Source organism: Camelina sativa, chromosome 15 (genome assembly GCF_030686135.1).
Source record: "Camelina sativa cultivar CO46 ecotype springtype chromosome 15, ASM3068613v1".
Lineage (NCBI taxonomy): Eukaryota > Viridiplantae > Streptophyta > Magnoliopsida > Brassicales > Brassicaceae > Camelina > Camelina sativa.
Genome location: NC_141894.1, coordinates 29,201,885 through 29,222,682, shown reverse-complemented (window position 1 = coordinate 29,222,682; position 20,798 = coordinate 29,201,885). Strand labels below are relative to the sequence as shown.

General features: G+C 35.1%; 4 protein-coding genes across 4 annotated transcripts; 1 reads left to right on the top strand and 3 right to left on the bottom strand.

Moving 5' to 3' along the window:
• Positions 1-1,184: 1,184 nt before the first annotated feature.
• LOC104747644 (cytochrome P450 84A1-like) lies at positions 1,185-2,959 on the top strand. Its single transcript, XM_087489337.1, has 2 exons — positions 1,185-2,117; positions 2,336-2,959. The coding sequence occupies exons 1-2, from the start codon at positions 1,185-1,187 to the stop codon at positions 2,957-2,959; spliced, it is 1,557 nt and encodes a 518-aa protein (XP_087345463.1).
• Positions 2,960-3,127: 168 nt separating this feature from the next.
• On the bottom strand, positions 3,128-6,893 carry LOC104747641 (transmembrane and coiled-coil domain-containing protein STS1-like). Its single transcript, XM_010469310.3, has 15 exons — positions 6,559-6,893; positions 6,388-6,469; positions 5,814-6,299; positions 5,556-5,724; positions 5,294-5,446; positions 5,106-5,203; positions 4,866-4,957; positions 4,713-4,783; positions 4,486-4,621; positions 4,335-4,394; positions 4,135-4,217; positions 3,982-4,058; positions 3,771-3,841; positions 3,636-3,693; positions 3,128-3,503 (listed from the first exon to the last, which is right to left on the bottom strand). Exons 1-15 carry the CDS (start codon positions 6,792-6,794, stop codon positions 3,390-3,392), a joined length of 1,986 nt encoding a protein of 661 aa, XP_010467612.1. The 5' UTR covers positions 6,795-6,893; the 3' UTR covers positions 3,128-3,389.
• Positions 6,894-6,965: 72 nt separating this feature from the next.
• Positions 6,966-10,824, bottom strand: LOC104747643 (zinc finger CCCH domain-containing protein 44). Its single transcript, XM_010469311.2, has 4 exons — positions 10,073-10,824; positions 9,855-9,934; positions 9,578-9,765; positions 6,966-9,417 (listed from the first exon to the last, which is right to left on the bottom strand). The coding sequence occupies exons 1-4, from the start codon at positions 10,402-10,404 to the stop codon at positions 7,477-7,479; spliced, it is 2,541 nt and encodes an 846-aa protein (XP_010467613.2). The 5' UTR covers positions 10,405-10,824; the 3' UTR covers positions 6,966-7,476.
• A 7,057-nt stretch (positions 10,825-17,881) lies between these two features.
• LOC104747640 (putative serine protease EDA2) lies at positions 17,882-20,710 on the bottom strand. The gene is given in 13 exon segments (XM_010469308.3): positions 17,882-18,228; positions 18,302-18,385; positions 18,476-18,550; positions 18,624-18,718; positions 18,793-18,977; positions 18,979-18,999; positions 19,075-19,146; positions 19,238-19,291; positions 19,401-19,517; positions 19,645-19,833; positions 19,904-20,059; positions 20,140-20,265; positions 20,383-20,710. Coding segments are annotated over 13 exon segments (1,470 nt in total). The 5' UTR covers positions 20,563-20,710; the 3' UTR covers positions 17,882-18,112.
• Between the last annotated feature and the right edge of the window lie 88 nt (positions 20,711-20,798).

The following is a 20,798-nucleotide window of genomic DNA, read 5'->3' as shown; positions in this document are numbered from 1 at the left end:
TAATAATCTAACCGAGAAACACTACAGGTCATTCGCAGCAAAAATATTAAATTACCTTGAATTAGAGATTGATGCTTGAAAGTTAAAAAACACTTCAATAATACAATTCTTTAGTACTCAGAAAACAATTTTTCGAAACTTGTTTATGTAGTCAAGAAAAGTTTATATATAATAAACAAAGAGGTGTAAGACGTAGAGGTTTGAAATGTAAAGGTGTAAAAATTAATAGATGTGAAACATGGAGGTACAACAAAGAGGTGTAACACATAGAGGTGTGAAATTAAAAGGTGTAAAAATTAATGAATGTGATTTTTGAAACCAGGAAGTACAACAAAGAGATGCAAAGACTAAGGAGGTGTGATTTAAAAGGTGTAAAAATTAATGGATGTGATTTTTGAAACCAGGAGGTACAACAAAGAGATGCAAAGACTAAGATGTGTGATTTAAAAGGTGTAAAAATTAATAGATGTGATTTTTGTAAGTAGGAGGTAAAACAAAGAGATGCAAAGACTAAGAGGTGTGATTTTTGAAAGATGGGAATGCGACGAAAAGACACGATTAATGATTTTAAACCGTTGGATTAAAACTGAAACTAATCTCATCCGTTGGATTAAAAGTTGATACAAAAAGTGGGTTTGCTATTATATATGGATGTGCTTCTCTATTTTTTTTTATGTGCTTCTCTATTTTTTTTTTGTGCTTCTCTATTTTTATTTTGGTTATGATCATCGCATGCAATTTCTTAACGCTGAGTTGGATTACAATATTGGAAAACGAGGATCCTAGTTTGTTTTACATTTATTTTCAATATTGTGCGTTTCTTCAAAACGGTATACAAGTAAATAACCGAAATGCAGAAGTAGAAATAAAAATGTTTTCACTCGTAAGGTCATCGTATTTATGATGTGATAAAAATTATTATGTCTCTAACGATGGACCAATATTCTATACACAATCTAGTGCAACATTATTGTATATATCCAACGCAAAAGTACTTCATTTTGTAAAAGTCAAGTCGGTATTTTATAAGAAAAGTCCACTCTTCGAAGTTTATTTATTTATTTTTGTAATGTCATATATAAAAACAAAAATCATCGATAGAAAAGGCCCCAGTTTATCACTATAAAAACTAGCCTTGGCCTTTAATATCACATCACCTCAAAAATTTAGTGAAAAACCGAACAATGGAGTCTCTATTATCACAAACACAAGTAATATATCCTACAACGATGGCTCTTCTCATCACCGTCTCTCTTCTCGTCATAGTCTACCTTGTCCGGCGATGGCTTAAACCGCTCTACCCTCCCGGTCCGAAAGGTCTTCCCATAATTGGAAACATGCTCATGATGGACCAACTTTCACACCATGGCCTAGCCAAGCTGGCCGAAACATACGGAGGCTTGTTCCACCTAAGAATGGGATTTCGTCACGTGTTTGCCATCACATCACCTGACCTGGCCCGACAAGTTCTTCAAGTCCAAGACATCAGCTTCTCAAATCGGCCCGTGACAATAGCCATAAATTACTTAACTTACGACTTAGCTGACATGGCTTTTGCTCCTTACGGACCTTTTTGGAGACAAATGAGGAAAGTATGCGTCATGAAGGTGTTTAGCCGTAGAAGAGCTGAGTCATGGGCCTCGGTCCGCGACGAAGTAAATAATATGGTCCGGTCTTTGTCTAGCAACGTCGGAAAACCCGTAAACGTTGGAGAGCTCATTTTTACGTTGACAAGAAACATAACGTACCGAGCCGCGTTTGGTGCCGCATGCGAGACGGAACAAGACGAGTTCATAAGGATCTTGCAAGAGTTCTCAAAGCTATTTGGAGCATTCAACGTCGCAGACTTCATACCGTTCCTAGGCTGGTTCGATCTGCATGGGATAAACAAGAGGCTCGTGAAGGCCCGTAACGATCTGGACGGGTTCATTGATGAAGTTATCGATGAGCATATGAAGAAGAGGGAGACTGTAAAAGATGATGAAGATACCGATATGGTGGATGATCTACTTGCGTTTTACAGCGAAGAAGAAAATTTAGTGAGCAAGGATTCATCAACTAATCGAAACAAGAGCTCCGTAAAACTTACACGTGATAATATCAAAGCGCTCGTCATGGTATACACCAAAACATTATAATTTATTTCATTAACATTTTTCTGCACACTAATCATTCTTCTTCTTTTTTTCTTAACTCTTAATAATCATTTAAAGGTAAGCTGAATTATATAAAATATGCACACATACATATAATATCTTAGCATGGTTCAAGAATTAAAACACATTATATAGTCCTATATATATATATATATTTAAACATTTATTTGTGCTTGAAGGATGTTATGTTTGGAGGAACGGAGACAATGGCGTCGGGGATAGAGTGGGCCTTGACGGAGCTCTTACGTAACCCAGACGAACTCAAACGGCTCCAACAAGAACTTGCCGAAGTCGTGGGTCTTGACCAGCGCGTGGATGAGATGCACCTCGAGAAACTAACTTTCCTCAAATGCACACTCAAAGAAACCATGAGGCTCCACCCACCGATCCCACTCATCCTCCACGAGGCCATTGAGGACACGAAGCTCCAAGGCTTCTCTGTGCCCAAAGGCTCGCGATTGATTATCAACGCCTTCGCCATCGCGCGTGACCCAAAACTATGGGTTGAACCTGAAGCGTTTAAGCCTTCGAGGTTTATGGAACCGGGTATGCCTGATTTTATGGGGACTAACTTTGAGTTTATACCGTTCGGGTCAGGTCGGAGATCGTGTCCGGGGATGCAGCTTGGGCTTTACGCAATGGAGGTCGCTGTGGCTAACATCATTCACAGTTTCACGTGGCAGTTGCCTGATGGGATGACACCGAGTGAGCTTGACATGAGCGACGTCATGGGTCTCACCGCTCCCAGAGCCACACGCCTCATTGCGGTGCCTAACATGCGCCTCACTTGCCTTTACAACTAACTTTTCAATGTGCATCAGTTTTGTTTTTCTGTTAAATCTTGTTTTATCTTCTTTTTTTCTAGTTGTGTCTACATCAAATAATTAAGTAAATCACAAAAAATATATATATATATATATATATATATATATATATATATATATATATATTGAAAAATCGTCATGTACATGTACAAGGAACAAAAAAGTCCTTAACTATGTCAACAGAATTTCTCCAATGTTTTCCGGGTAAAAAATTAAACCGTGTAAAAGGTTTCAAACTGAGGGAAATTTCTCTGTAAAATGGGGGAAATGTGAACGTGGATGTGAAAGTGTATTTATACGCACCTTAGGAGAATGCGACAAGATGGGAGATGATGTTTAGTTTTGCTTGATACTGAATCTGGATTAAAATGGGATATATATGGGTCCTAATAATAAATGTCGTGTCTAGTTAGAGAGTGTTTCGGAAGACGGGGTAAGAGTTGTCGAGTTCGAGTCTTTCCAAGATTTGTTGAATTTTCCATAGGTAAGATGAGTGACCTTCTACCATATCTGTTACATCAACCTGCAACGTTGGGGGTTATTTGATAGGTAAATGATGAATTAATATGATGATTAATTAGTCTAATTATTTCCTTCACATCACTTAACTTGAACATAAAATATATAACACAAGGAGAGAAAACGTGATACTTACATCCTCGATCCCTGGGATACAGACCGGTTGGATTCCAGCTAATCCTTGGGACAACAGACTGCAGAGATTAAGAAGAGAAACAGGTTTTCATTTTTGCAGTTTAAAAACTGGGAATTGAAAAACAATTCATCATACCTTGCACGGAAGGCAACTCCAAGGGTCCAATCATTTGTGGCGTAAACATTAATGAATCTTCCAGCCACCATCTGATAACCAACCAAAAGACTCATCTAATAAGATGAAACCGGAACACTAAATTCCGAGAAGCGCGTATTTCTAGTTACTGTGAGTCTGTGACATCGATTGTTCATAATGTCAGGGAACTCTCATAAAGAAGGTTCATTACCTTTCTTACGTCCCGCCAGTTCTCATTCTTGATTGAAATTGGCGCTCCAAGAAGAACAACTCTTTCCACAATTTCAGCTACCGTGAAAAATGTGTTCAGACAAGAATCAATTGTTAGTTCCAAAGAAAGATAAATAGGAGTGGGAGAATATACCATTCTTCTCAGTCTCGGCCAGAGTCTGGAGGCACTTAAAGACGACACGTGCACCAAGCGAAAAACCAACGAGAGTCACAGGTCTGAATTCCTCCCAAGTTTTTCCAAAATAAATAAAAAAATCAACATGCTAATGTAATATTCTAATTGTACAACTTCCTATCATAAAGATCTGATGGAATTTATCCAATAAATTGTACCTATTTCCTTGCAAACCTTTTCGAAGCGCTTCAGCCAGAAGTTTTCCTGCTTTGTCTGACCTGAAAGGCACATAATAGCCATAAACTTTAAGTAGCAGTAGTGGTTGCATCACATTTGGCATTTCAATATCATAAAATATTTTCATTTTACCTGTCAATAGCAATACTCCATTTACTATCTATGAAATCAGCAGCTACAAGGATTGTTGCCGGCCATACCATAGCTGCTAAAAGCGAGTTTAGTACGGTGTGCATGGCACCTTGTCTCATCAACTCCATAGCAACCCCTGCAACAATTTCATGTCGATGTTAATGCAATAACCAAAAGATCAAATTTACATGATTAAGCGTAAATGGGATAAAACTATATGATATTACTTGAAGTAAGCCAATCCTGAATTGCAGTGCTCACTGCAATGATATTCTTAGATTCCCACTGCACCGTGTACCTAAGAAGCAATTATAGCAAAACATATGAAATTTATGAATCATAGTCACAAAAAAATAAACTAGAACAACTCGTGTTAATACCTTTCCAAGTTGCTAGTTAACCCTTCCCATGGTTTTACAAAGTCTTCTTCCTTTAAGACAAAGCCAGCAACTAAGATCTCCACTGCTAATCGCTATTACACCAAAAAAAGAAAAAAAGAAGGACGTCATCCTCAAAACCAGATGAATGCAGAACAATGAGATTTCAACATGAGGCACAGATAATAGTCAATTTTGTCCCAATGCAAAACTATATAGCAGCAGTAGGTAATTAAAACTAACTCCTTGATTATGATTTTCTCCAATAGCTTTAAATTCAAACTCCTCAATGTCCCCAGTTCTCCTAGCCATCTTAGTCCCTGTGAGCCCAGCTCCAGCAGCTATTCATAAACACATATAGAAACTATACAATTATCATCATTTCCATCCATGTTTTTACTTAAAGGAAGCTAAAATTGAGGTCTATTTACCTCCAAAAGATGCTGCGACAGCAACAGAACCAGCAACAGTTCCGGCAGCCTCAGCAGCTGCAGCAAAACCACTGGCTCCAATTACCGGAATTATCGTGCCTAGTGTTGGTGCCAATGCACCGAACCCTGCAGCAATTGCTGGAGCAGCCAATCCTATTTCATATAATATGTAATAAGAAGTTCAAGAATTAGCATTTTCCAAATCCAAAGTCTTAATTTCCGAAAAGTGTGAAGGGATTTCAACAGTTAGAATACATCATACCACCAGTGATGGCCATCAAAGTCCCCCCTGTTAAAGCAGCCGCTCCAACAATGCCTCCACGCTTCCATTTAGCCCATTCACTATTTGGTGACAGAGACTCTTCTTCCTTATTTCCACTTGACTGTTGCAATGCCATGGCAGAGCATGCAGACATTGTCTCAACTGCTTCCTAGAAAATACATAAATAGATAGATTCTCAGCACAACTGAAATGCGCAAATAGGAAATCCATGATTGGAGTTTAGAGCTTCTGACAAACCATTTTAATCCACTGAAAGTCAAACCAAGTGGCAAGTAACCGCAGAGCAACATGATGACGCGCATCATAGCCTTTCCTAGTCCTTGTACATGTCTCATTCTCCTCATATTTATCAGCCAAGCAAGCAGAAAGAAGCTCGTAAAGAACATTAATCTTCCTCTCATGGCTAAGCAAAGCTACTTCCTCAACAGGTTTCTTCTCTTGTTCAACAATCCCCGGATTGTGGCCTCCATCTCTCTTTCCATCCTCCCCATGACTATCTGTTTCCTTAACCTCAGCGTCAGACTGTGCCTCGGGAACAGAATACTTCTCACGGCATTCGTTTTCGAATTCAACATGTTTCTCCATCTTAGCTTCCACAGATACAGAGCTGCTTCGAATGTTTTGACCCATAGCTTCAGCAGCTTTAGCTAAAGCGGTCTCTTTCTCCACCATTTCACTAGAATCATCATCATCACTCGCATCCTCTGAGAGTAACTTGATGAACTACGATAAACCAAATTGTAGCATCCAATCAAAAGGAGCTCCTCAACACAAGTTCCATGAAACGAAGGGAAATTCAAATGAGTCATACCGCACCGATGTGATCCTTAGCCTGAGAAGAAGCAGCTATCTCCTCAAGGCCATGCCAAGCTGATGTATCAATCTGAAGACATCTGAAACCAAATTAACAGAGACAGCTCAATAATGTATACATCACACACACAGACGCATATGAACATTTCTAATTTCATTGTGATCATACCTGAAAACGGGTCGGAGGAGGCCGGAAACTTCGTGGACCCAGAGATCCGCGTCATCGGAGATAGGAATATCACCGTCGCTGCTGATTGGCTCTCCGTCGTCTCCGTCGTGGTCTGTGGTGGCCGGGATTCCGAGTGGCGTAGTCTGGCTGATCTGCGCTTGGTTCAGCGCGATCGCGAGCAATGCGCTAGCCGCGTATCTCTGCGACGGCGTCATATTCGACGTCGCTTCCACCATTAAATCAGATATTTATCTCTATCGATCAATCAAACAAATGAAATCGAAGAAACAAGAAAAAAGTTTCCAAATCCAAATTGAGTTCGTCTCATTTTCTAAGTAGAGAAAAAATCGAACCTACACTTGTCACTTTATCAGGATATAACAGAGATTTGAAAACATTCAAAAATATAAGAATGAAACGTTACACTATCATTATCATATATATAGAATAATAAGCTCATGACCCCTACAATGTTTTTGATTACGTACATCCCCATCCATGGACAACAATTTGTTGATACTTCTTCTTCCTAAGTACAAACAATGTAAAAATACAGAAGTTGGGTATGTCTGTGCAAATCTTAACACAGGACAACGTTTACAACACCTAAATACCGAGAGAAAAAAAAAAAAAACAATGGTGGTAGGTGCAGCCAAAAATACCGAGAAGAAACACATTTTGTATCATATATATCTTCGTCATATGCACCACTCCCTTTTTTTGTTTCATTCTTGCTGATGATGATGATGATGATGATTTTGCCATTTATTTATGTTCTGTATTAATCCTGCAAAAAAAGAAAAGAGGGTATAGTCCACCATCGATCAGACGACGAATCTAGGACACTGGAGATGATCTATGGTAGCCTGTGCCCCTGATTATGATGATTTCTCTCTATGTGAAACCGAGCCCACCGAGCTAAAAATGCACGACGCTGTTAGATCGTGAATGCATTTGCAGATCGTTTGTGGAGGAGCTCATGGAGTCACCTTTGCTTGCATCTAGTGCTGGGCTATGTCCTTCAGCAGGGCTGAAGCTATCGTTTATCGAGTGCCGGATTAATAATTCTTCTGGACCACGGAACGTTGAAGTTGGAGAAGGAAGACGTTTTTGAGACTCCATGGCTTCCACTTCTGCCAAAAGATCCGAGACTGATTCGTCACATTCGTCTGGTCCAGCCACAATCGGTTGCCATTCCGTGGAAGTAGATGCGAAGTTGAATTTGAAACTTGGACTAAAGAGATCTAAAAAGTCTATTTCTTGATTGTCTGGGAAAGACGCCAAACCCGAGTTGGAATCCCACACATTTGAAGCACTGCTTGGAGTTGCAGCATTCCAGTTCTGTCCACATGACTGGACCGTAGCCGTGACTTGTTGTTTCTCACCTGAGCCGCTAAGACTACCGTTTTGATTACAAGCATTCATTGCTGCACTGTTTCCATCTAAATCTGTTTGACTAGCATTCCATCTTTCATGTGGTGGCATTGAGCAGTTTGAGTTTCCGGGTAATGTAGAGAGCGAAAGTGAACAGCTTATAGGGCTTTGTACAAGCAGAGGACTTTCAACTTTTCTTTTGTTCCAGAGAGAGCCAAAACCCACATTATCCCTTTCATTAGATAGAGAAAAGTCCAATGGCACGTTGAGGCTAAAGTTGTTTCCGCTTTTGTTACTCACATCCGAGATCCTTGTGATGACACTGTTACTGCTAGAAATGACACTCTGGTCAGTACACACTGAGTTGGGGCTGAAGTCCAGTATTCTACTCTCTAGTTTAGGAACAGCCACAGACCTGTGTTGATCGTTAGCTATAGGAGCTGTCACTTCCTTCTTGGGGATAGAATGATTCTGTAATAACCCTGTTTTATGGAACTGCCCATTTAGTGCCTCGGTCAGAAGTATGGAGCTGTTTTGCTGTTCACCCAACCTCCATATTCTCAGCTCAGGTGGGAAATGCCCGCTTGAATTCCATTGTCGTAGGTTCAGTAAGGAAAATGGTCCATGAATCTTTCCATCTGGATCTCCATATAACCATACCATATTCGTATCCAAGCCATCAATTGGCTTATTGGACACAGTGGCGCATGTTTCAGGTTTTACAACGGTATGGTTTCTGCTATTAGAACTTGAAGGTCTAACCTGACTATTGTGCACGTTCAATTGCTGTGACTCTCCTACTTGACGCTGTTCAGATGCATTTAACCTGTCTTGATACTGTTCAGACGTATTCAACCTATCGCAACTTCTGCTAGCATCGACCTTGAAGGACATAGTTTCAGTGACTCCCCCGGCTGAGGTATCTGTAACTGGAGATCTCTCTTGATGGAGGAAGTGAGAATCAAGAAGCTTTAACATTTCAAAATGATCCACTCGCTCCTTTCCAAACAATCTCATAAGCTTAGCGTCACACGTTATTTCAGAATTCTGAGGAGAAGATTGTAGATTATTCCGTCTCACATGCTCTAGCACGAGAGTTTGGACATCATACTTTGATAAGACTGAAACATCACCGTTTTTCATATACCGCACAAAGTCCAAGAGCTCATCTGTTGCCCACGAAGTGGCACTAGTCAATGGTGGGAGTCTGTTATCCAAAGAAGGACCCAACTTAATCGCAGAAACAGTTTCCATCTTCCTTACTTTAGCGCGGCTTACTTTCATAACCTCAGGAGAATCCCCATTGCCCTTTTCGTGAACCCGACTAGTAGTTCTTCTCTTAGAAACAGTGGAAGAAGAAGATTTCCATGGATTTCTTGCTTTGGTAAGATCATCTAACGTTAACGATAGCTTTTCTTTGAGAGAAACCCAGTAAATCTTAAAAAGATACTCCCAGCTGCCTTGATCATCAAAATCGACCTGAACCTATAATAACAAGTAATACATTTAGCTTGAAGGGCAAAAAGAAGCACATTTCAAAACAAGAAAAGACCTCAATCAAGTCCCACAAATAAACATTAATATAGTGCTGCTAAGTAAAAAAGGGAAAACATCAAAATGTGGATATAGATTCTAGTAGTAGTACCTTTTCTTTGGTAGGATCAGATGCATTCTCAATAAGTAGTATAGTCTTCATGCAGATACCACAGAAACCTTTGTTTTCCCTTACAACTACATACTCTGAGCTTCTAACGCACCTCTTACAAACTGAATACGGACAAGTATAACACATGTAGAAAGAATCCTTTTGACAAGCAGTACATATATGCCACCCTGACAATAAAAACATCCTCATCCTCATTAAAGCTCCCAAAAGAGTTCAAATGAACCATCTCGAAGAACATGTTAACCAAAAAACTTACCACAATTCCATTTAGCTCTTGATCTGAAGAATGCTTCGGTACGCTTAACACAAGCTGGGTGATACGCTTTTGGACATCCCCTGGACAAATTAAGAAACCCTCAATTAAAATCAGAAACTACAAAATTTCTATTTTTAGAAGCACGAATCTACTCAATTGAGCTCGAGAGTAGTTAGTAATAACTTCTCCAAAAAGCTCAAAAACAAACACACACTCACCTACGATCGCAGAGTACAAGACTACCACCGTCGAAGCAAACAAAACAAACATCCTCATCTTCTCTCCTCTTCCTGGAAACAGGAGACGAAGAAGCTTTACAACCCAAAGTCCTCGGGGGACGACCACGTCTAGTCGAACGACCAACGCTCTTCTTCTTCTTCAAACAATCCGAATCTTCTTCTTCTTCTTCTACTTCGTCGTCTTCTAGCTTCACATCCAAATCTACAGAGCCACCAGCACCAGCACCAGAATCGAAGAAACCAGGAGGTTTAGCATCCAAATTCAGATCGGAAACACAATGATCGACTCTCATAAGATCGATTTCCGGCATCGGCTCTTCGTGACAGCCAAAGAACACTTCTCCAGCTCAACAAAATTCACTAATCGGAAAAGATCTGAGTTCTATTAAAAGATCGGGGAGGGAGGGTGGTGGTGAAGTAATCTTGGAATTGTATAGAAAAAGAAAAAAAAAAAGACGAAACCCTAGGGGTCGTATGAGAATTGGGGAATCGAAGAACGGAGGAGGGAGGAGGTGGTGGAGATGGTGGCGTGTAGGGAGAGAAGTCACAGTGGGCACATGTGATTAAAAAAAAATAATAATATGGACTTACTCGCTTTCTCTTTCTCTTTCTCTTTCTCTCTCTCTCGACCAAACACAACACACAACACTCAGAAAAAAAAAGGTAAGAGAGAGAGAGAAAGAGAAAGATGTGACAAGGCAGTGTTTGGTTGTCTGTCTCCTTTTTTTGACTTTCTAGAGATAGAGAGAGAAAAGAGTGAATGAAAAAAAAACAACGCGGGTGCCACGTGGACAAAGATGAGGGTAGTGGGAACCACGCGCGTCTTTTTTCTTCAAAATATTATTTTAATTAATTAATAGAGTTAGTGCTGTAGCGTAGGCTTCGTGTCTTAAGCTAACACAGACTTTTATGTTAATTTATTTTACTCTTTTTTAGATATTTATTGTTTATTTATTTTTTATCACTATATAATAAAATTAGTGGACCAAAAGCGAAAATGAAATAGAACTACTTTTTTTTTTTCCTTTTTCTGGTGTTTATACATGTCGTGGTCGTAGTTTCTTTGCTTTGGTCTTCTTCATCTTAAGCTACCTAACCAAATATCTTATCTTTTAACTTTTCATTTCGAGATCTTCTTCTATTCTTCTAAAGAGAGAGAGATGAGAAAAGAAAAATTAAATTAGTTGACAAAACTTTTATACTATAAAAACAAAATGTAGTGGACAAAAACGATCTCATTACTAAAGCTTTATTAAAAGTTGCAATGATTTCTAGCAGGATAATGTTTTATAAAACCTATATTAACTGATATTTTTTAGAGTTTTTTGTCTGTTATATAAAAAGGGTATCTAAAGTAAAAATTGGTTAATAACAATGGATCTTTTTTACCAATAATCGTCACTTGCGAAACTGGTCTACCAAGAGTGTTAAAAAAAAAAACTCTACCATAGAAGATAGACCTAGCTAGCTCATAATGGGTGTGATTGGTAACCAAAAACAAAACTTGTACCGTTTTGATTTTTTACCAATCACAAAAACTTTACTAAACACTCTATTAAAAACTTTACTCTCAGCTTTTTTGTACCGCTTTCATGTACAGCTCTTTCTTACAGCTTTACACTATTCCGTAAAATCTTACAGCTCCAGCTTACAGCTTTGGATACGTTACCAATCAGACCCAATATATTAATGCGTTCTGGTCTCTAGGGATCTAAGGTAAGCTTTTTATATATTCTTCTTTCTAGTTTTTTTTTCTTATTATTTCTTTATAGTTAATGGTAAGCTACTAAGCTTTACTTTTCTGTCTTTTGCATTAAGACAAACCCATGGTAAAAATAACAAAAGTAATTCGTACGAGTACGACCGACTATAATCTTAAAGGTGAATATGTCGACGACCAAAAAACAGATGAGTATTTCACGTTAAAATCATAACATTTCGTCTCAAAATCTATAAATATGATTTGCCCCAAAAAAAAAATCTATAAATATGAATTGGAATAATTTTGGGACAAAGAACCAAAGAAAACTCAATTAGTCTTTATCAAAAACAAAAAAATAAATAAATAAGACTTAATTGGTATAATTTTATATATATATAGTAAAGGTATATAATATATATAATTCTTGGTAACATATTTCGTCTGATGATGATCATGTCTTCTATTCTAACTACATTACTCGATTGATCATAGGTCGATGTGACATGAGCTCTCTCACTAAAATGTCATTGTTAAATGTATTTATCAATATAAATAGGATCACACATGTATTTTTAACGTGAAAGAAAAAAAAAAAAAACAGCTTTGACTTCGAATGACAGAAATCAAAGGAATCTATCAAAAATAAAAATAAATAATAGAACACTACCACGTAATTTTTTAAACTGATAGAAATATTTTTAATTAATGTACCGGGTGAAAAGTTTACGTATTCAAAAGTCAAAGAAGACAGATTAATTTTCTTGTTGACGTAACAAATAAATTAACTTTTTGTTAGTTTGTGTAAGAAAAATCGGGTGGTTAATTTTGGGAACAAAAGAAATGGTAGAATCTATTTAAGGAAATAAATAGGAAATTGTTTTTTTTTCTTCTATTTTGGTTTGGGTGAAAAATGAATATTAAGCTTAGCCTTTTGGTTCCAACTGATGACCAAGATGAAAAATGTCAAACTATATTTATGTTCCAACTTCCAACTGATAAAATATGTTAGTTAGTTAGAAGGATAAACTTTATTTCATTCCTTTTACAAGAAAACCTAGTTATATGTAGATTTTGTAGATCTTACTCTCAATCGAACCATATAAATTAAAAAAACGATTGATATAAAATCAAATTTCGATTTCTATAACCTTAGTATGAAAGATTAGGGGAATGTATTTTACTTGTGTTTTGGGAGAAAAGAATTCGATATTCACTCGTGCAACAAGAACAAATTCAAATTCAACGGTCTTGCTTCTTATAATATGACATAAATAATGAGACGAGATCCCAACAATTTAATCACTTTTTTATTCCTCCGACATGGATTGACAAGAACCCACTCTATGATTATACAAACTAGATTATTTTAGCATCACAGATTATACGAAGTAATAGAGGCACAACAATGATGTATATATCATTGTAACCTTAAAAATTTATATGTTTGTTCTCCGAAAAATGCTTCGGCGGTCCACCTTTTACATGACTATGACTAATTAAAAAAACTGTTACGGAAAAAGGAATGATTCTGCTAAAATACATTGACTGAAGATAATTTTACAAAAATATGATATATGTATATATATATATAAGTTAAAATTACTAAAAATATCACAAAATAAACTATATACTAAACAACTGATGTTTCTTTTACTAAACTATATACCAAACGTCGATAGCTCAACTGGTAAAGATTTTCTGGCAAAGTCTAGAGGTCGTCGGTTCGAGGTACTGTGTTTGGGAGGAGACCATATAAAATGCTTTAGTTTCTGGCCTGAGAAGATGTACAGACCTAGGTCCAGAACCTCTTAATAATTAAAAAAAAACAAATATGTTTTAAAATATTTTAAAAGTTTTCTTGAAAAATTTACATGATAGTTTCTATTAAATTTTAGTGCTAATATATACTCTCTCCATTTCAAAATATATGATGTTTTAACTAAAGCACGCAGATTAAGAAATCTTTACTTTTAACAAGTTCAACCAATCAGAAATAATACTGCATAATATAAAATACTAAATTAATCTAAAAGTGGCATAGAAACTTAAAAACATATTCTATTATAAAAAAAACTTTCTAAAATATCTTATATTTTGAAACGGATGGAGTATTAAATTTGAGTACCTACGCATATTGACAGATCTAGATCCAGGTTATTGATGGACTTTTTCAGATGGGAAGATCCTTGAAAACATTCAAAAGACCGCACAAAAACTATGACTTGGCAATATTGAACAATTGAACTACAGAACTATACTTAATTGGACTAGAAGATTGATGATTTATTAAATTTCATTTGGTAGTGGTTTAACTTCGAAAAAAAAACCCGTTGAATTAAAGATAAATTTATTTTAGTCGCATCACATATCAAGTTCACTACAAATTAAAGTTTTGACCCATAATTAGAGCATATTTGTTTGGGATTGTTCTAGATCAACCCCAAAGTCACATTTGAATATTTGATCCAGTTCATCCTTGGGAAAATTATAAATAAAATATCTTTTTCTAAAAATTTGGCCATCTACACTTTTTTTTGAAGATTGTCAATTGTGACGAAAATACCCCTACTAATAGAAATAGTGAAATTTTTAGGAGTTTGAACCAATAAACAAACAGAAAACCCATGTTAGTATACAACTGTGAAAAAAAAATTTGAAAAAAAAATGTTTTGGGTGTTAAAAATCAGTTTGTAAATTGCTGATTTATGGTCTAAATTGTTTAGAATAGACTTTCTACTATTTTTTCTCTTTCTGAAACATTTAGATTGTTCATTCTACAGTTTGTAAATGTTCTACGAAGTTTAGACGGAAAATTTGTTCTAAAAATTTCAGAACCTGAATTTTGTATGTTCTACAAAATTAAGAATATGTATTCTACGTTTTTCTTCATTCTACATCAATTCAGAATTCGTTTCTACGTTTTACCCTATATACTAAAACAAGTAGAAGATATATCATAGAAATTTTTAGAATTTGTAATCTGTAAACCTTAGAATACCCTAAAAATTGAAAGAAAATAAATTAAATAAGGAAAGTGAATATTTTTAAATATTTTTTAAATATTCTTAATTTATGGTTAAGATTTCATAATTATTGTTTAGATTTGTTCTAATACATTTTAGAATGCGTATTCTAAATTATTTAGAAGATAAACAAATTATGAAAAATCGACATTATACCTTAACGTGATCGGTCACCATCTCTTCCACCTTCCACAAAAGCTTTCACTTACCTGTTTATGATGCAAATCTATGTTACTTGTGGTGTATGGACACTGGATGCCAAGAAGGAGTGGAGATTTATTGATGATGAAGAAAAACGTGCTAGATTACTGACTTTGCAACCCACTACATCTCTTGAAGAGTTGAAGGTTATGGTTTCAGAAGACTATGAAATAGAGCAAAATATGTTTGATGTGGAATTCAGTTATCTACCCACAGAGGTTAAAGTTGATTGTCCTCCTGTTGTATTGACAAATGATAGAGGTATGAAAATTTTTCTTGCATATCTGAAAAAGATAAACATGATTCGGTTGTTTGTTACATTCAAAAGAGTAGTTGATGGTGATAGGAGTAAAGTCCAGTTCGATCTGAATAAGTTCCCAGCTGATAGTAGCGATGGTTGTAATGTGGAAGTTGATGTGGGAAAATCAGTAGGTATTATTTCAAGGAATTCACCTAAGCTGACTAATGATGTATTAGAAAAGCGTACTGATGCTAATCTTGGTGATGCTGCTGTTTAAAGTTGGAAGATTCAATGGTAAAAAAAGGTGAATATTTTGAAGGGTTTTTTCTCAATTTCTCGATCCCTTTTGTTTTCTTAATTTGTCGAGACTAAGTCACAATTTCATTATTTTCTCAAGACCCATTACGAAAAATTAGGCCCACTAGACTTATTTTCTCAATTTTCCTTATTTCGATTTTTACTGATTTTAAAATTTCAGGAGAAAAAAACAACAAATTTTATCTGAAAATATAACTAAGGGTATAATTGGCTATTTTTATATCCAAAACCCTATATAACCAAACTTTTCAAAAAAAAGTGTAGATGGCCAAATTTTTAGAAAAAGATCCTTTATTTATAATTTTCCCTTCATCCTTTCCATCTTCAAAACATTTTAGACCTAATTATACTAAATAAAAGTAGGAGCTATAAGCTTCTTAAGGTGTCCACATAGGATTTTAAACAATCTATCAGGATTTGACATGTCAATAATTAACATTTTATACAATTTCCAGAATTTTTTATATTAAAAATTATTTTAAAACAACCTATCATGATTTGACATATCATTCATTAACATTTTCTAAATTTCCAGAACTTTTTAGAAAAAGGAAAATTTTAAATTTATGGAAATAAAAGAACTATGTACATTATCCCACATCGGCTAGAAAAGGTTTAGACAATGGTTTAGAACCAGTATAAATAAGATTAATATACTTCCAACAACGAATGAGCAGGAAAGCTTGATTTATCAGGCGTCCAAGTTTAAAAGTTTTATTCGGTTTGATCCAATTTTTTATTTGATCAAACTAAAACTTTAAAAAGTTTCAAAATAAATATTATAATATTTAAAAATTTTAAAAGTTTAAATATTATAAATATTAAAACTTTTAAAAGTTCTTAGCTTTTAAAATGTTTTTAAATATTAGAATTTTTAGATTTTAAAAGTTTAAAATATTATAAATATTGGAACTTTAAAATTTTTTAGCTTTTAAAGAGTTTTAAAATATTGTAATTTTAAAATTTAAAAAAGTTTAAAATATTATAGTTATTGAAACTTTTAAAAGGTTGAAAATTTTAAATTTATGGAAATAAAAGAACTATGTACAATATCCCACATCGGCTAGAAAAGTTTTAGACAATGGTTCAGAACCAGTATAAATAAGATTAATATACTTCCAACAACGAATGGGCAGGAAAGTTTGATTTATCAGGCGTCCAAGTTTAAAAGTTTTATTCGGTTTGATCCAGTTTTTTATTTGATCAAACTAAAACTTTAAAAAGTTTCAAAATAAATATTATAATATTTAAAATTTTTAAAAGTTTAAATATTATAAATATTAAAACTTTTAAAAGTTCTTAGCTTTTAAAATGTTTTTAAATATTAGAATTTTTAGATTTTAAAAGTTTAAAATATTATAAATATTGGAACTTTAAAATTTTTTAGCTTTTAAAGAGTTTTAAAATATTGTAATTTTAAAATTTTAAAAAGTTTAAAATATTATAGTTATTGAAACTTTTAAAAGGTTTAAATAATTCTAATATAAATAATATAAATATTTAAATTCCATAGAAAGTTCAAATATTTAAAACTCTATAAAAAGTATAAGTTTCATTAACTTTTAACCATAAAAAAGTTTAAAAATATGTGTATAGTACGTAAAACCATGGTGGATATGGGGACTGTGGAATAGCTAAGATATGTCAGATCTGGGAAGGAAAAGGGGAAGAAGAGAAAAAGTGAAAGGAAGATGAAGACAAATGTTATGTGAAGAAGCCAACAAGCCACAAATCAATAGAAACTGAGAGAGCTTCAATAAGAATTAAACTCAAAGATTTTTGTTTGTTACTCTCTAGCCAAGTAACGGATGGAAAGTGGTGTAATTTATGCTAAGAAACATAAAAAGTGCTAAGATGGGTTATGGAAGGCATCTTTTAAAGGTCGTAAGGATGTCCGATCGAGCTGAAGCTTTTATTTGGTTGGACCGAGTGTGAGATTTGAATTATTGTGCATATAATGAAGATTTAGAGAAATCCACTTTCTTATGATTGTAATCTAAAACATCTATCACCCAACAATAAAGTCTGATCATCGCTATTACAACAGCACCAACTCAAACATGAGTTGGGGTTCGATACTTTACCGGAGCCGTCTTTTTACAACAGGGACGTTATAATAATTTTGCATATTCAATATCAGTGTATAGCTATTTAAATAATTGATCAATTTCAAATTTTTAAGACACATTCATATAAGAATACCCGCGCATAACGCGGATTTATAACCTAGTTTTGGTAAAGAAACCGTAACATTTGGGGGAAAATAGGATTAAGATAAAAACAAATTATTTTTGTAAAATGCATCCATGACAAATATGATGGATTTTTCTAGGAAAGCATTTCAAACACAGGTGGTAAAAGACTTTTACACATGCAGTCTTTATTATATAAATAGTTATAAACTATATATAACAAGGACACATACACTAATAAATACAAAAAAAGTGCAATATAATTTAACAAAACAGAAAACGACTACTCTAGGTTGACTACATATTCACTCAAATTCGTATCGTTCTTTTTCTTATGCAACTCTATATAGAATTCCTAGTTGGGTTGCGACACTGAGACAACCACAAGTCGATGTTTTCTACCATTTGTTGCCTTACTTTGTTTACCTCATCTACCAAGCTGCAATCATTTGACTTACCTGACAGTGAAAAAATATGTTGATTTCAAGACTCGCTTTTGACTTTTTGGACCAAACACACAAATTCTTATACCTTCAATGACCATTGGAGATTGAGGGCATCCTCTTAGATCAATTCCATGCCCACAATTATGACATTTTATGATATAAGAAGGCACTGGCGCATGAACTTGTTAGTGAATTGGAAGAAAAATGCAAAATGTCGGGACAAAACTTAAGCAAAATCGAAAGGGATAAGAGACTTTACTTTCATGAGATGAGTTCTGCTTGGAAGCATGACGCCATGGATCTTGTGACCCATTAGTGAATATGATTTTGGTTGCTGTATATTCCCGAAAAATTATCACAATGTGCATAAACTAAAATGAGTTTTAAGATGGTTTAATGTCACGTACCCGTGAGTCTATCGCCTCCATAGTACAAGTTTGTTGCATCAACTTTAGGGTAAACACCTTCCCCAAAAAGGCTCTTGCATAAATCCAAATGGAAGCTAATCAAAGTAGAATAAATAAAAATGTGACTTTAAAAAATGTATAGAAATATATGATTTAAGAATAATGTTACTCTGTATTGATTTGCTGAGATCGAACGCTATCATTTTTAGGTGCCACCTGAAAATATCCTAGTTCTGTGCAAGTTTGAAACCACCATAACCGATATGCACTGTCTCCGGTAACTACAGTGTTTCTTAGATGTTTCCGATTATATGATCTAACACGTAATCCCCAAATTCTCATGCAATACTCTCTTAACATATTTAGAAAATGTTTCCTGCATTACAAAGCCAATAGAAAGTTAATTTCCGCTCGATTTGCAGCGCGAAGAAGGTCGTGAGAGCTTAATTACCACTAAATCACTACCATTCTTCTTTGCTTCAACAAGCGGGACACATAGTTTATCTTGATTTCCATATTGGAACTGCAAGAATTTGAACAGTAAATATCACTAATCGAGCAAAAATATAAAAGGATGGTGGAATATTGAATAAATGATTATAAATAATCCTTACCGCCATAACCGCTGCATCCGCGGTTAAGTATAAAAAATCAGCATCAACATCAAACTGTAGAATTCGAAAACTAGTATGAAGTTGGAACTCTAGTTCCATTATTATCAAATCAAAACAGAGCTGGTGAAAATTAGAAAAGAGAGAAAGAGAGAGAGAGAGAGACCTCAGTGGCATTGAAGAGGGATTTCACTGCCTTGTTGTTTACTTTAAGTCCTAATTCCAGGAGTTTATTAGTCTCTTGTAATGCAGCTTTGCATTCTTGACCAGCTGACTCGCCTATCTTCTCATAATGTAAAATAGATCAAAACCATAATAACTTCTTTTTAACCCTAAATCTCGTAGAGGACAATATTGTTTAATTCCATTCATGCCAAAGAATGACAATAAACTATGCATGCTACTAATACCTGCTTATCAAATTCAGAGAATTCATAGACTGCACGAACAACAGCAGAACTAGCAAGGCCTCCACATGTCAAATGCGGGAACTTAAGTCGAAACCACGCACTTAAAGCTCCAGCATAAGAAATCCCAAAGAAGAACCACGGATTTTCATGACCACCACTACTCATATTGAACTTAACATTCAAAGATTCCTACATCCACATATCATAATAAACACAAATGAAACAGTTTCTCTAGCAAATGAAATGAAGCAAGACTTGCCTGGTAATGTTGTCGGAAAGCGGCCAAATCGAGAAGGGCTTGTTTAGAGGAAAGGTATTTCAGATTCTTTGTAGCTAATGAGTCAAAGGGAGCGCTTTTCCCATAGTACCTATGTTCTAGTGAAACCACACCAGCTTCAAACCTCTTTGCTAGTACCTAGATATGTTTATGAAAACATCAATCTCTTTAGATTTTTTTTTAATCTTTACAAAAATATCGGATTAGTAGAATCTTACATTTATGTAATCATTAGCTATGCCATTACAAGGACCTTCACCACATATTATCATAAACATAGGCCCATCTGGTGTTCGAAAGTAGTCCATAAATTCATAATAACGCTGTTTGAATTTGCGGTGATCCTGTGAACATCGAAATCCAAACAATAAATCTAATAATCTTTTGACAAAAACCAATTAAAATTAAATGATGAAACAACAATTAGATTAGAGACAAGAAATTCGTGAGGAGAAAGTTACATAATGAGAGTAATGATCTAGGGTTTGATTAAACCATAGTTCATTGGTAGTCAAGAAATAGCTGCTTCTGGAGACATTATGAGACACGCTACTCGGATGCAATAATGCACGAGACAAGGTTGAACATGACACTATCGCAATGAAAGTGGTGATCAGAATAAAGCCGAGCTCCGACAACATTTTTCAAATCTAGCTTTCCAAACGCACCATATAATTATACCACACTCAGCGTGAACAAAATCAAAGGAGGCAAAAGTTTTTTTTTTTTTTTGTTTCTTGGTCTGTAAAAGTAACATTACAAAAAGAAAAGCTTCAACCGCAAAGAGAGGAAGACCACTTTCTAAAAAAGGAAATAATTTAATGGCTACAAAGAAAAATAAAACAATGCTATACATTAGTTACAAGTGGATAACAAG

Coding starts and splice junctions, on each gene's coding strand:
- LOC104747644 (XM_087489337.1), top strand. CDS start 1,185: ATGGAGTCTCTATTATCACAAACACAAGTAATATATCCTACAACGATG. Junction 2,118..2,335: donor ATATCAAAGCGCTCGTCATG/GTATACACCAAA, acceptor TTGTGCTTGAAG/GATGTTATGTTTGGAGGAAC.
- LOC104747641 (XM_010469310.3), bottom strand. CDS start 6,794: ATGGTGGAAGCGACGTCGAATATGACGCCGTCGCAGAGATACGCGGCT. Junction 4,622..4,712: donor TCAGGATTGGCTTACTTCAA/GTAATATCATAT, acceptor AAATTGTTGCAG/GGGTTGCTATGGAGTTGATG. Junction 4,395..4,485: donor TGGAGTATTGCTATTGACAG/GTAAAATGAAAA, acceptor TGTGCCTTTCAG/GTCAGACAAAGCAGGAAAAC.
- LOC104747643 (XM_010469311.2), bottom strand. CDS start 10,404: ATGCCGGAAATCGATCTTATGAGAGTCGATCATTGTGTTTCCGATCTG. Junction 9,935..10,072: donor CTTGTACTCTGCGATCGTAG/GTGAGTGTGTGT, acceptor TAATTTGTCCAG/GGGATGTCCAAAAGCGTATC. Junction 9,766..9,854: donor AAGAGCTAAATGGAATTGTG/GTAAGTTTTTTG, acceptor TTTTATTGTCAG/GGTGGCATATATGTACTGCT.